At 46.3% G+C, this 15470-nt stretch overlaps 1 protein-coding gene and 1 long non-coding RNA gene across 2 annotated transcripts; both read left to right on the top strand.

Annotated features, from left to right (window-relative positions):
* The first annotated feature begins 551 nt into the window (after positions 1-551).
* On the top strand, positions 552-3388 carry LOC133277131 (uncharacterized). Its single transcript, XR_009746093.1, has 3 exons — positions 552-866; positions 2576-2656; positions 2736-3388. It is a non-coding gene; the product is annotated as an uncharacterized LOC133277131 (long non-coding RNA).
* Positions 3389-6608: 3220 nt separating this feature from the next.
* LOC133277130 (cyclin-dependent kinase 4 inhibitor B-like) lies at positions 6609-9749 on the top strand. The gene is made up of 2 exons (XM_061468734.1): positions 6609-6868; positions 9132-9749. The coding sequence occupies exons 1-2, from the start codon at positions 6725-6727 to the stop codon at positions 9438-9440; spliced, it is 453 nt and encodes a 150-aa protein (XP_061324718.1). The 5' UTR covers positions 6609-6724; the 3' UTR covers positions 9441-9749.
* Positions 9750-15470: the final 5721 nt, after the last annotated feature.

Genomic DNA, 15470 nt, shown 5'->3' with positions numbered 1-15470 from the left:
GACAAGGAAATAGCTGCTCTCCCGGGCCAATACTGGCCTGCGCTTTTAAAGCGGCAGGAATCCGCTAGCCGCCCCTCCGGGTCTCTAGCGCTGCCCCCGGGGTGGAACGGGCGAGGGTCGGGGTGAGCGGGGCAGCCGCAGTGCCCGGCAGCGGAGTCCAAACACAACCAAACAACACGAAAAAAACCCAAAATATTTCCTCACCCTCTCCCCACCCCTTCCCTCAGCGGAGCGGGAGGCGGCCTGTTTGGAGGGGACTGACGGGGGGGGGAGGGCAAGGACATGTAGTCAAGGCTTTATTTGAAAGCGGGGGAGCGCCCTGCGATTGGCCGTGCCCCACGAGTGTTCGGTGCTGATGCTCCTCGGGGAGGGAAGAGGAGCCAGCGGCCTCCCCCCTCCCCATCCCCTGCCGCCTTCGCCCGCTTTCGAGGGAGCCATCATCATGGAAGGCGTTGAAGCTCATAGGAGGAGGAGCTGGGGCGGAGGGGGGGGGGGGGGGGAAGGGGGAGGTAAGGCGATATTGCTAGTCGGAATTAGTCAAACAGAAAAGAGGGGGGGGAAAGAAAAAAAAAAGAAAAGAAAGAAAATCTTCTCCAATGAATCTCCGATTCACCGGCGGGGCCCCGCCGCCGAGGTATTTAGAGCGCAGCCCGCCGGGGGCTCCCCGGCTACCATGACCCGCCGGATAAGGTGCACTGTCCGCTTTCGGCTCGCCCGCAGCCCCTGCCGGGCCCAGGCTCTGTGCTGCCGCATCCTTCGTGGTGGCGGAGGGGCTGCGGCGCGGCGCTGGCTGGCCCGGCGGCTGGCCCGGTTGCTGGCCCGGTTGCTGGCCCAGTGGAGACGGTGCCGCGGGAGCCTCAGACAAGGTAGGGCCCCGACGAGCGGAGCTAAGCAGAGAGCGGGGGGGTGGGGGGGGGGGGTGGTGGGGGCGGGGGCCCCGATGGTCGCGGGCGGCTCGAAGGGGCGGTGGGAGCTGGAGGCCGTGGAGGCCGCCCCGGGGTGAGCGATGCCTGCCCGGAGTCCCCTGCGCCCCACATGCCCACGCTGCACAGGGAACAATTGAGGTGCTCCATAGGCATGGGGATTATTCTTTCTTTTCCTCCTTTATTTTTCCTGTCTCTATTTTTTTTTTTTTAACGCAATAGAAACCGGAAGGTTCTTGAAAAGTTTCTCCAACTTATTTCTGCCCCTACCCCCCCCCCCCCCCCCCCGAGAAGTTCTTTTTTTTCTTTTTGTTTTCTCTGTGGCTAACTTAGAAAAAATAAACCCACCACCCCTTACCAACATTTGCAGGAGGTTCCTTCTGACCAAGGAACGTAACTATTTCTTTGAAGACAGAAAATGGCCACGGTGTTCTATGTATGTAACCCTATACACTGTTGTAAATAACAGTGAAATAAAGTGGCCTCTTTGCCGTCGCCTGCTGTTACATAAATATGCACAGTAAGGTCAGAGTCAGAAAAAGTAATTTAAATACCCACGTATAAAGGACAGTCATAGACACCCGTTTTTAAAACGCCTCCGAATTTTTTTAGAGACTTTTTTCCTAACTGCAGAATGCAAAATGGAGTGGTTGAGGATCTGCACGGTGCAGTTTAGGCCTCATTCATTACATATAATTTGATGCATAAAGAAAATATAAATATAATATTAATTTTTATGAGTATTTGAGGATTGTTCTGCAAAATCCTCTGAGGGGGTCTTTAGAGGAGCCCTCTCGTAATCCAGAGCACAGACTGGAGAGGAGCACACAAAGAAGAGAAGGAATGTAGAAATATTTGCCTAAAAATAACTACAAAACTAGAATATATGATTTTGTATCTGTAAAACTGAAACCTTTCAAGCCATAGGACTTGGGGTCTGGAGATAAAGCAATTCACAGTTTGCCTGCTTCAGTTTCTGGTTAGATCACTTTCAGCACTTCTTGAATATCAAGTGTGGGGAGATACACTTGCACACACACATGTCTGTGTCTGTATATGTATATATAAAAACAGAAATAATATCGAGTTTTCCTTGTTGCCTTCAATCCCTCGTTTCTTGCACTTCTTTTTTTTTAGTAGGCCTAATTTCTTCATGTTACACTAAATGGGGGGAAAAGAAACCATAAGCTCCGCCTGACCTGAAATGCGTGAATCTCGAAAATGAAACATAAATATGAAGGTGCTGAGTATTTCCAAGTAAATTCGCTGTAGCAAGGAGAAAACCCTCTCATGGATCAGGCATTGTGGCAATTTTTTTCTGCTCTCTGTTTCCAACTTGCCACTTGCTGTAAATACTGCCTTTTTTTTTTTCCTTTTTCTTTTTCCACACTTTTTGTTTTTCCTTTTTTCCCCAAACTTTTCATCAGGTGTACCTATTTCTTCTAAATGCCAGTTAGGTCTAAAATAATCACTGAAATGTGCTGAAAATCTGACGCTGAAGAGGCTGTGGGGGGAGGGGGGGGTGTAAAACAAGAGTGTGTGTTTAATCTAAACAAATACGAGGTTTTTTCCTTTTGCCTAACTACTCCTTCCTACTAATAGGCTGTAACAGCAATTAGGGTCACAAAAGTGATTCATAAATGTTTTCGCAGCTCGGAGACAGTGAACCCCGAATTTACAGTATTTAGGGCCACAGTTTACAGGAAGAGGAAGGCTTCTTATTCGAATTAGGTGTAAATCTAGTCCGAGGGGAGAAAAATACTTTTGAAAATAAAGAGAAAACTGGTCTTTTTTTCCTTATTGTCTGTTTAGGGAGACGGGTCCTATTCTCAAGCTTTGTCCGAAATTAAATTGTTTAATTAAATAGATGGAACAAATAACATTTTAACACTCCTCAAGCTGTGTGTGAGAGAGAAATTCTTTAATTCAGGGTCCACGAAGCTGCTTCTGAACCACGAGAGGGTCCGAGGCAGGCACCGACAGCCAAAAACTGGTTTATAGAGGCAATCCTACAACCGCTCACCCTGGCAGAGCACTGGCCACGTCGTGACATTGTTTTCTTGCTCTTGCAACCTCTAAAACTGTTTAGTTCTTAGGGTGATGTGAGAACGCTTATTTGTTTTGCCTTTTGTGTGTTTATTACTTGTCTTCGCTTTGCTATTTGGTTTAGATTTGTTGTTTGTTCTGCTGTTTTTCTTTTTCAAGAAGGGAATATTTTGCCTGGCGAATGCCTACCTTTTGTGAACTTTTATGTTATTATCCGGAGCTATTATGTCGTTTTACTTCCCGATAACTCCATAGTTCAAAACGAGGGACCGGAATAATACACATCTGAAATTTTCTAGAGGGTTTGTACCAAAAATAGAAAAATATCGAGGGCTATATTCACAGATGTTTTTAGGGCAGCATATTACATTCAGGAAAGCACTCTGCTGAAGTTTGTATCACACGACTTGGGAAACAGAAACCGATGTAATTTTTCTTCACTGTTGATTGTTGTAAGTCGTTGATTTTTTTTTTTTTTCGATGGGGGTGTGTTTATTTTTTCTTTTACTTTCTTGTCTTTTTCTTTTTTATATATATTTTTTTTCCTTTTCTCTCTCTCCCCTCCCTTCTCCCTCCATTTTTATGCTCAAAAGAAACATTTATGACACAATTTTCAAAGGTCTAAAATTAGGGTGCTAGATTTTTCTGTGCTTACCCAATATGTGGAAGCAAGATAATTATTTTTGCAACACATACTGATATTTTAAACTGAAGAGTAGAAGGATACCGTTGAACTAGTTCTACTAATCTTTTTTACTTCATTTTTAGAGTAACTCCTATCAACTGTCCCTCTCCTTAACTGTAAATCAGGTTACTTGCATCGAACCTCTCCGTCGCACCCCCCACCCATGCCACTCGTGAGCCTTTTTTGTTTATTTACAGGCGAGAGAATGCCAATCTTATGTTCTCTATAGTTTGTCTCTTTGTAGTACTTAATGAACCCCTAAACTTCTTACCAAAATACTTGTTAGGTGATAAAATAACTCAGATAAATGTATATTTTTAAAACACCTTTTTCTGTTTTGTTGTTTTGGTTTTTTTTTTGTCGTCGTCCCGTCCCGTCCGTCCCCCCCCACCCCCCACCCCCCCCCGGCATTTTAAGGCTGGTACTTGCTAAATCTTAAACAGGACATAAAATGGACGCTTCTGGTAGCTGAAAATTACCTTTTCCGTCCTGTATACTATTATCAAAGCATCTCAGAACATTTGCAAGATTAAAATGTATCTGTCAAAGTGACTTTAAAAGTAAGTAAGAGAAGAAATTTAGGATAGGGACTGCTTAACTAGGGTCGAGATTTTTTATTTTCTTTTTTCTTTTTTTTTTTCTTTTTTTTTTTGTTGTTTTGGTGGGGTGGGGAGGGGGAGAAATATATGTTGTGGAGAGAAGGTGGGTTTTATTCCTTACCCCTAAAATATAAGTGTAATACAAGGGTCATTTTCAGAATGCATTTGCACAGGCTGTGTTATTATTTACCTAACTTCAGATATGACCGTGTGTTTTTGTGTTTCGATTAATTTGAGGACGTTTTTTGGTACTAGAATTCTGCAAAACAGGACTTGCTTTTCTTTTTTTGGGGGGGGAGGGAGGAAAATTGGTACGGCTTTAATAATATAAGTTAAAATCGCGTCTTTTTAATGGCTCAGGAGCTTGACGAGTGATTTGGGGGGTCAGTAAACGTTAGCACAGGACTGTATGTGGTTTTAAATGCCATTCTACAATTTCGTAGCTTTTAATAGACTTTAGCCGGGCCGGAGATATAGGCAGGCCTTCTGGCACCTCGTTAGAAACGTCTTCACTTACAAATATATATACCTATGAGTGTATACTTTTTTTTATATCAATATACTCACAGAAAAATACGAATGCATATCTTTATACACACACGCACAGAAGAATAAAATCCACTATCAATACCATTTAACAGAAAGCAGGATCAGCCAGCAATAATATGCAACCCTGCTGCACCACAGTATCGATCTGAAATTTTAAGACACCTGACAGACATAACCGAGGAGGCTTTCTCCTTGGTTTTATCTCCACATGGCTATCATCAATAGCAGAGAGCATATGACAAACAGAAGGACATTTCGCCTCCTGGAGGGAGGATCCTCTCAGTTTCTCAGACTTTACGGGCTTTTTCAAAATCCACTTTTAAACATTATTTATGGAATTATATATATATATAAGATCGCATATACATATATATAGTGTGTATATATACTATAAATATATACAAACAGCCCACCAGCACTGAGGTGAGCACTGCACCAAGTGCTACAGCAGAACCACGACCCACTGGAGTCCACCGCAGGTCCCTGCAGAGGCCCCAGCCCCTTTCAAGTGTCTCGCTCTGCTCTTGCAACGCTCCTCTGCTCAGAAACTTCGCAAAGGAGGCTGAGAAAACCCCAAAACAAGGAAGTTTCAGTGGAGCTGTGACTTGCCTGCACGGGGATAAATCTGCTCCTCATGCCTCTGCCTCTTGACCGCTGCTACATATAGATGCTACATATAGGTACAAAATAGACGGTTTACCTTTTTTCTGTAGGCAGGGGTGTTCTTGAGCCCGAGGCTAACCCCGAAGGGAACGAATTTGCGTTTGACTGGCAGGTACTGCATCTGTGGCAATGACACCGGTTCCTGCAATTAAAACGGGAGATTAGGGAAGTGACATTGAGAAGAAAAAAAAAAAAAAGGGAGGGGGGAACAGGAAAAAAAAAAAAGAGAGAAAACAAACCCGAAACCTGAAAAACTTCCTTCATGTATTTCCTGCATTTGCCCACCCCACTGCTCCGAGGCGGTGGGGAGGGAGGATGTCCCCGCTACCTTCGACGGGGTGGGGAGGCTGTGGAGGGGGCGGAGGGGCGCCCCTGGGGCTCGCAGAGCAGAGCCTCTTTGTCCAGCAGGTATGAGTGGAAGGGCGGAAAGCAGGGGGAGGAGTAAGGTGCTTTTTTTCGGGGGGGGGGACGGACCTTCCCAGCGGCAAGGGGAGGCTCTGCCCAGCCTCTGGCTGCCGGGCTGGAGCTGTATCTTACCCCTGCTGGGTCTCGCAGCGGTTTTCTGCCCGCGAGAGGGTCCCGCAGGGCCGGGACGAGGCTATCCTCTTCTACCGGGTGCCGTTAGGTGGATAGCAGACTTCCTGCGGGCACGGCTCTCTTCCTTATCCGGGCCGCCGGCTCCCGGCCGGCGGTGGGACCGAGGGACGGACCTCAAGCCCACCGTTCTGAGGGGCTCGGGGCAGGTCAGGGGGAGGAAGAAGCCATAACACAAGTGTGGCTCTTTGCCCCAAGGAAAGCTCTGATCCCGTGTCATCCCCTCTCGTCCGCCCTACGCAAGACAACCGAGAGGCGAGTCCCACCTGCCCGGGCCGGGGCAGCTGCGGCCAGCCCGGAGAAGCCGTTTGCCTGTGGGGCTGAGCCCCCCGCCCCTGCCCTCACCGTATCCCCCAAAGAGGGGGAGGTTGGCGCGCAGCCCCCATCCCCCGCCTCCTTCCCCACTGAAGGCAGCTCCTGGGGCGGGCAGCCCCCGAGAGAACCGCTGCACGCTGTCGGGGGGGGGGGAGGGGGTGTGACACCGCAGTTCCCCGAAGAGGTCCCGAGCTGCTGTCGGCTCGCAGCTTACGGAGCAGGCGCCGTGGGGGCCGAGGGGCCTCCTCTGGGGGCGGCTGCTGGGGAGGAGCATCTTGCCGGGAGGGCGAGGACCCGGCCGGAGGAGACGGGCAGGCAGAAGCGGCTGTGCGAGTCGGGCCGACGGGTAGATGGAGGCGTCCCGCCGGGGCGACTGCTCCGGCGACCGGCTGTGCACCGCCGCCGCCCGCGGGGACAGCGAGGAGGTGCGGAAGCTCCTGGACGCGGGCGCGGATCCCAACGCGACCAACTCTTTTGGAAGGACCCCGCTCCAGGTACGGAGCACCCCTGGCTGGGGGCTGTTCTCTGCCGCGTTGGGGGAGGGGAGGTGGTACTGTTTGTGTGTGTCAGTTTCGGGTTTTGGATAAATTCTTATTGTTATTATCGAATCGGACTCAGCGGCAGCTGACTGAATAATGAGGACGCTTGCCTGAATCCTCGCCCTCCTGCAAGTACCGGATAGAGCTCAGAGTGGCACCTCTGTCAGCAAACGAATTATGCTAGTGGGTACTCAAAATGATTAGTGGGGCTGCAAAATCTGTTTTCAGATGGGTTCGGGGATCTGACTGTGCTTCTATCGACTTTTCTTGTTTGTTTGTTGTAAATATGGCCTTAATAGATCTTTTCCTCCCGAGAAAATCGAAGTGGTTCTCTTTACTAGTATATTCATGTGAAAGAATGGCACAGAAGATGGCATAGAAATTGTCACTTAGTAATTTGAAAATAAAAAAGGTATATATTACTAGTCACTATTATTAGTAGTATTTTTTATATTCACTATTCATCAGTAGTGGTTGTATTCACTGATAGATAGATATTCTAAGTACCAGTGTGTAGAGGAGTTGCTTTCCAGGCATTTTGAGAGCTGGAAGTGTGTTGTATTAATCGACATGTTTAAGATTAAACTTTTCAAATGCTAATTGAACGATCAGTGTACTTTAATTTAAACTGAAGTTGTGCATTTCATTAAAAGGCTTTCTCGAGTTGTCATTTGAAGTGATGTATTTAATGATTCACCAGCTACACTAACAGCCATTTTGCTCCTTGCACTTTACATGGGAAATGAACTGTTTTTCTGAAGTGAGTTACTGAGAAAGGTACTGAGAAAGCTACTCGTTTTGTTTCTATTGTTCCAGATGAAAAGGAATTGTTATTTCCAAACTCTTCTTTTTGCAGATTTTTAATTTCCTCCCCTCATTTCAGAATGAGATTAAGTTCTGTTTTTCTTAGCAACACGTCACAAAATGGCTGCCACTATGACTTGTGGGCTCTTTTTTTCTGAAAAAAAACCAAAAAACTTAACTTCCACAGGAATTTATAAATTATGAAATTTATAAGCATTTTTGTTATTCTATGATATTAAAAAAAAAAAGGGACAAATATTTGTAGTCCATAATCAAATTCTCTCGACGAAAAAAAAAGAGAAAACCTATTATCTCAAGATAATTTCTACACTATTAAGATCCAATTTATGGGGGTTAAAATTCCGTTAAAAATGAATAGGAGAATGCGGGAAGTAAAACTCCAACTGTCTTTGTTGGTGGTGGTGTTGTTGTTGTTGCTGTTATTTGCTTGCTTGCCCTTTTTGCCTATGTTCAATTTTGCATGATCAGAGCTTGCTTTTCGTTCAGCTGCAGAGTCGTATCAGGGTTCAGCAGGAAAGTTCTATGTTACTCATGGCCTCTCAAAAGCTTTCCTCCCTCCTCCGAGCCACAACAAAATTTAGCCAGAGCTGAGCGAAGGACAAACGGCTCAAGCCAGAACTCAGGAGGCAGCAAATCTACACCGAGCACCGAAAAGAGCCAAGGGCCAGTACAGCCAGTGCTTTGCCCTGCCAGTCTGGCTGAGCAGTTCAGTGGTAAAATCAGGGACACATCCCAGGTAGCAGGAGGTTTAACACAAGGCGTCTCAGGACTGCCACAGGATACATAGTGTGCATACATATATATGTGTAGTGTGTGTACACATATATAAAAGCATGTACACACTCACTATTTATGGTATAATAAACGGTACTTTGTATAAATGGCGTATATATTGTGTAAATATATATGTATACACACAATATATGTATACACACAATATACCTATTGTGTACTAGTATGTACACAAGTATTCCTGTGTATATATGTGCGTACATACATATATGTGTGTATATATACATACACGCCACAAACACCATGCCATAATAAACGTATAAGAGCACATACCATGGCATAATAAACGGTCTAAAGCGTGGCACAGAACATACACATATGCAGTACCCAGTCTGGAAACCACAGCCCTTGCAGCTAATTTTAATTATCAGTAACACAGTATCTCACGTTATTATTATCAATAACACAGTATCTCACGTTGAAAGGAGCCCACAGGGATCACCGAGTACAGCCGTGTGAATTTATGCAGGTCGCAGCTACCGGTAGCACACACAGGAGTTTCTCGCACAGAAGCCCCCTCCCAGCCCCCTCCCGCCGCCGCCCCGCTCTCTGCGGCTCTCCGCGGGGCTGAGGGGGACGCTAACTCTGTCTCTCCCCGCAGGTGATGATGCTGGGCAGCCCGCGGGTGGCGGAGCTGCTGCTGCAGCGCGGCGCCGACCCCAACCGCCCGGACCCGCGCACCGGCTGCTTCCCGGCGCACGACGCGGCCCGCGCCGGCTTCCTGGAGACGCTGGCGGCGCTACACAGAGCCGGGGCGCGCCTCGACCTGCCCGATGGCAGCGGCCGCCTCCCCCTCGACGTGGCGGCGGGGGGACCGCACGGACCGGTGGCCAGGTTCCTCCGCCACCCGCCACCCCTTCCCGCAGCCGCCCAGGTAGCCGAGCTGGCCGCGGAAGGGGCTAAGCGCTGACCCGACCCCCGCGTCCCACCCCGCAGCGGCTGGCAGCATTCCCTGCCTCTCTCCCTTCGATCGCCGAGACCCTCTCCGCTTCCCCGTCTCCGCGGCAGGTCCCTTCGTCCCGCCGACCTGGCCCGCAGCGAGCGCCCACGGCTGGCGGTGCTCCCGGGACCCCGGCCGCTGGGGAAGGTGTTTCACTGTCCCTCTGCCCCAGAGCTCTCCCCGCTGATCCCCGGGCACTCCGTGTCCCTTTTCTGCGAGCTACGCATACTGATGCATTTTCTAAGAAAAAGCTTAAAGAATCAAAACTCTTCTGCGGGGAGCGCGTTGTCTTCTCCGTCCCCTCCTGCTCTCTGGCGGGAGGAGGACAGATAGAGAGCTGTTCCCCCGTGCTCCAAGGGTAAAAAAGTTACGTCCCCTCCTTCCTCATTTAATGATTGCTCATAATGATGATTCCTCAAAACTGATGCGGTTTAGAGAAGTGAGAACGCTCCATTTTCCTCAGCGACTCGCTAAGCGCCCTTCAAGCCCCTGGTTTGATTTCCGTTAGATACTTGTCTTATTCATGTCGGTACTGACCTTATTCAGTGCCGCACGATCCTTCCTCATGAGGATTCTTCCTCATAGCGTTCCGAAAAAGTGAACACCGTAGCCATCCCGTTTATAAATGTAATTAATGTTCGAATCTTCTCCTCTCGTCACCCCGCTTAACTTAGAAAGTCTTAAAACATCTAACAATGATTGAAATTACAATTTGGGAACTACTACAAATATTTGTTATAGATGTATTCAGGGAAGGCTACCCATGTAAGAAAACCAATTGTTTATCCTTCAGCTACTGTGTAGTTCTAACATTTGGAGACACCCCATTGATTCAGAAGATACGCGCAACGAGCTCGGTATTTTTAAGGAGGCTTTCCGGGTCTCTAAACCAGATATTTGGAAACAAATGGCCGAGCTTAGTTATAAGTTTGACTCTCTTCACACCCATTGCTTCTGTTTTTCCTAAGCGATTTCAATCGTCTACTCAATGTTTGTACCACTTCTGGCGTGGTAAAATGCCTGTTACTCTTCAGCAGAAAATAGGAAAGGGCTTGCTTAAAAAATCCCGAATCTTTGTGTTTAACTATTAAACGGTTCTGTACACAGCGCTACTCAGTGTGGGACGGTGTTACTTATTTCGACTTTGTACGTCTCCAAAATTTTTTGTGTCTGTGCATAAACACATACACATACAACAGCTTTGCGGAGGACGAATACACAGGGCTTGTACGCAGGTGTGTATTATTTACACACATACACAATCAAGTTAAAACCACCTATGAAACTCGTCAATTTCCTTATTTAAAACAGCTCTTACGGATCAGCAGGAAAGCTCAACCGCCTTTGCATGACTTTACCATATGTTTTAAAAGCGAAATGTATTTTTCCCGCTTATAAAAACGATGGCAAACCCACGTTGTAGAACGAGGCATGACGGGCGCATATTGGGTCTCCCCTGCGGGTATTTTTTTCCCCCTATTCCAGCAGATACACTGGTATTTTTGTTGTGCGTTCTCAGGAGCCTGCGCTTTGCTCAGGGCACACATTCGAAAAACGGAAGAAGCGATGAGCCGTCGTTTCGCCTCTAGTTTACCAAGGATCGGCTTTATGCTACTCTTTTACTTAATGGGGGGGGGGAAAATCACTCTCTTCCCCCCCCCCCAAAAAAATGGTTATTTCCTAGCTCTCTGGGGGCAAAGTCGAGAACGATCCTGCACCAGACGGCGGGAAAGGGGTCAGCAAATCGGTTTGGGGAGGGGGGCAAAGGTGATTGTCTTTTTCTTCCCCTCTCCTCCCTCGGCCGAGGAGCCCCGCTTAGCCTGGCAATACTTGAGCCCGAGGGCAGGGGTGGACGGTCCCAAGCGCCCAAGCTGCCGGCACGGCTCCCTGCTCCTCGCGCCCCGCCGGCTGCCCGCCAGAAGGAGCTCGTTCCTAGGGGAGTCCCTTCGTGCCCTTCGTGGCTCAAAGGAGGTGGAGGGTAGGGGAGCCCGCGGGGTTTCCACGCAGCCTCCCTGCCTCTCACGGTGAAGCCCTGCCGGAAAGTTGCGACCTTCCCTGGAGCTTTTGCCTCGGAGCTGCCGAAGCCCCGAATTTCCTTGAGAGGTCACCTGAAGAGAAGACAATGAAGAGGTTTTGGGAGGGAGTTACGGATGGTGACTTTGGGGTTGGTGTAAGTGCAGTAAGAGCCTGAACGGACAAGGCACTCATCGGGCTGAGCAGCTCTCCTTTAACCGCTGCTGCCGCGCGCACGGAAGGAAACGAAAAATTCAGGCTCCTTTAGGAAAGTACAGAAAAATGTTTTCCCTCCAAGCGTCCAACCTAATCTCTGGGAAAAGATACCCATGATTTTTGGTTTTGTCTCTAAAAAAATGTCTGTTAAAAGGTGCGTTCGTCACACTGACGTAGCAGCTTTATGCGGCTTTCTGTTCTGACATAAGTGTTCGCTCTTTGGACAAGGAGCCAGGAGCACTAAGTGTTACAAAGCACACTTGCGCGTGAACGCCAGCATCTAAATAATTTGGCTAGGAATTTTCCACTGTGGTGTCCTCTGACACGTTTTTATATCTAAGGAAAACACCTTCAGGTGTAATGACACTTAGAAAAATAACGTGTTTTCTACGACAGGAAAATAAAGTTTTTTTCTACGACACATTCTGGAAATATACTCTTTGAGAACATGACTCTTAAGTTTTACAACAGGCATAATCCCCTTTAAATTCCCCTAAATTTATTGTGTTAAAGGGTCTATAGGCTTTAGACAGTGTGTTCACAGTCTCTGAAGGCTTCACAGAAGTGAAAAGCAGAAAGCATTTTAAAAAAGAAAGTCATCACCCGATCTTGCCTTACCCAAAGGGGTAGAAATACATAAACCTCACTGCTTCACTACCACATAAAATAAACCTCAAGCAACTGTGAGCCTCAGGAGGAAAATGGAAGTGCTGAGAGCCCTCGTAGAAGAAAGTGAGGAATTTGAAGATGGAACAGGTAAACCAGAGGACCTGCTGCTGGACACAGGACCTCTGAAGGCATTCATACCTTACAAGAGATCTGGTGGGGCAACCACTCCCAGCAGTAGAGATGAGGGATCTTATAGCTAGTGGCTCTAGGTCATTATTATTTTAATGGTTTTTTTTTAATCAGGTGTCAATCAATCCCAATCTGACACTCAGTGAAATAATTCGCCATTTCTTCCCCCCCCCCCCCTTTCTTTTTCTGTTTCTCTCATTCAAAAGCTACTTCCCATAAAGCACTAATTCATAAACCACAGAGTCTAAGGTCAAATTAAGAGATTTCCATGAGATCAAAGGTCTTCCTTGTGTTAGGAAAACCGTACTGTAGGAAAACAAACACTTGGACAGACTTCATGAGTCCTGTAAGACACATTTCACTTACAACAGGCTTTATTCTTGATTCCATATGTTGCTAAATCTGGGGCTCTAACATCATGCCCAAACATCTTTTTCTTTTCTTCCCCCCCCCCCTTTTCAAGGGGTACATAGAAAACACTGTTTTAACTCGTATTATTCCCTGAAGCAATGCTCTTCAACACTGTGGACATCAAGATACTCTACAAATTTGTATCATCCATATATTTTCTACAGCTGTATAAAAACACAAAAGCTTTTACGATTTACGAATGCACTTCATTTGCATAAGTGCTCCTTCTTTGGTTGTTTTCAGGGAATGTTTAAGCAGTTCTGTTTGCTGGTAGTAAGGCAAACTGCTTCACCACACGTCAAGATAAATAATTTCATGCTTAATAACGTGCAGAAAAAACCACACCTGATTCCAAGAAGAACGCCTGCCTTAAGGCAGGACATTTGAAAGTACCTAGTGGCGTATGCATCAAAAAAAAATAACATCCTGCAAGCAGACTAGTTCAGCGATCTGGTTCACAAAAATCAGATGCAGAACTTTCATGCCACATTTTCACATTTCACATTTCATGTCAGCCAACGACAGTTTCTAGAAAATCACAGTCTACATAGCCATGGGAAAAACAGATTATGTCAATTAAAAAAAAACCAAACAAACAGATATTTCTGGATCCCACTCAGATTTATTCCACTTGAATTTGAAATATTCTGTGTCCTGGTATTGCTACTGAGACCATAAGGCATTTATCTTGCTCTCTCCTGAGTAGAAGACTGAGTCAGGAGATTCACAGTGTCATTCACACCTGCCTAAGTTTTCTGGAATCATGTTATATATTTAGTGGTAGTAACAAAGCAATTATGCTATTTCTTACTGCTTAGTTTGATGAAAATAGAATTGAAAGGCATGAGAAAATTCAGATAGAGAGTTAAGTGTGGACCTTTTTATCTACACAGAATATTTTTACTCTCTTTCAATAAAACCACCAAGTTAGTGTTATTTTCTCCCATACAGTTTAAAAAGATCAAGAGATACAGACAGCCAGTTGTACGCCAGGAATTAGGGATGAAAAAATACTTCATTGTTTATTTACAGAATTAGCAGAAGTAGGCAATCCAAAGTTTGATTTCTTTTTTTTTAGCATCAAGGCTTTGTGATAGAAATAGGGTAGATTCCATAATCAGATCAAGACTGAAGAAAACTAAATTGCTTTTCTTTTGGGATCAATTCAGGGCAGCTGGCAGACTTTGTTTTTCACAGAAATTCCTGTAGTCTCCTAAATTCTGCAGCTGGGCTTCCTCTATTACGTTCTGGTATTCAAATAGAAAATGCATTTCCAAGTATGCTTAGTGACTCATGGTTTTACACCACAAATTGTCTGAGGCAATTTAGTGCAAAAGGGGTGAGAACTTGACAATTATCTAAATAAACAATTGCAAAGTTTCCCAAAAGAGTGATTAAATCCTAATTTCAGTGTTTTTGCCCCGTCAGTCAGTATTGCAGCGGCAGTGTGGAGAGGAAGTAGTCGTTAGAGCAGTTAAGCCAGAGTTTCCATTTTAGAGAGCTGGTCCTGCCCAGAGCTGAGCACCTCCTGAAGTAATCTCTCCCGTTGCTGATACTCAGCTAGTTTCAATAAATAAAATACTCTTACTGGTTACAGTTCTGGGGACCCCAACTGCTCTCCGGTCTGTTTTGAATGCTGATGTAAAGAGTAAGTTCTGATGTCACATGCCACCTGTGCTGATGCTGAGAGATGCGTTAGATGTTAGTACGTGTGAAGTGTTAACTATGTGAAAATGAGATACGAGTGGCCAATTTCAGGTTAGCAAGATAGATGAGAACTTTCATGTCACGGTGTTAGGCTGCACAGAGTCATTTAGAGGAAACAGAAAAGGGAGAAAAAAAGGTAAACCTAGTGGCTTGCCTCATGGTCTAACTTGCGCCGTATCTGAACCTGCAATATCGCATTGGCATTAGTACATTATGCTGTTAACATGCACACCGGAGGATGCTCTGAGCAAAACAGAAATCTCCAAGAGAAAAAGACTTTTAAAGCCTTGGACAGCGGGGGTAAGCAAAATACAACACCCAAACAGTCAGCGAGAAGCAGGGTAGGAAACTGCAACTCCAGAGACAGAGAAATCACACACTCATGGTACAAGCATGGGGTGCCAGCTTGGAATACAGACAAGGGCTGTTTGGGTCTAAATTGCTACAGAGTCCAGATCCCGAAGTCTCTATAGTCAGCACAGAAGGAGATCTGTCGCCTGTGACTCATCCACCAAGATGAAGCAGAACTCCTAATGAATGCCACCGGAGGTACAACTGGACAAAAGCTCCTGCAAGTGGGTGTATGTCTTCCTCTTGCTTTCATTATTTGTGTATTGAGCATACCCTGCAGTGGCACTTCTGCTTGTGGTCTGTGTGGATTTCGTGTAGTTCCAAGCTCTGGCATTTTCTTTGGAGCCCAGTTGAAAATTTTACAAGGAATCAGTTGGCTACCAATTCTGTATTTCCCAGTCCTTGCTAATACTGTCATGCCTCCTGTTTTGTGAACCTGTGCTATTTACAATCACTCACTTCCATTTAGTCTCCCCTCTGTATACACAGGGAAGAAAATTAGGT

The sequence above is a fragment of the Pezoporus flaviventris genome, unplaced genomic scaffold (assembly GCF_033815535.1).
Source record: "Pezoporus flaviventris isolate CSIRO_AGI_PZ_B2104156 unplaced genomic scaffold, CSIRO_AGI_Pfla_v1 ptg000050l, whole genome shotgun sequence".
Classification (NCBI taxonomy): domain Eukaryota; kingdom Metazoa; phylum Chordata; class Aves; order Psittaciformes; family Psittacidae; genus Pezoporus; species Pezoporus flaviventris.
Note: the sequence above shows the minus strand (reverse complement) of the source record. Positions and strands in the feature narration are given on the sequence as shown.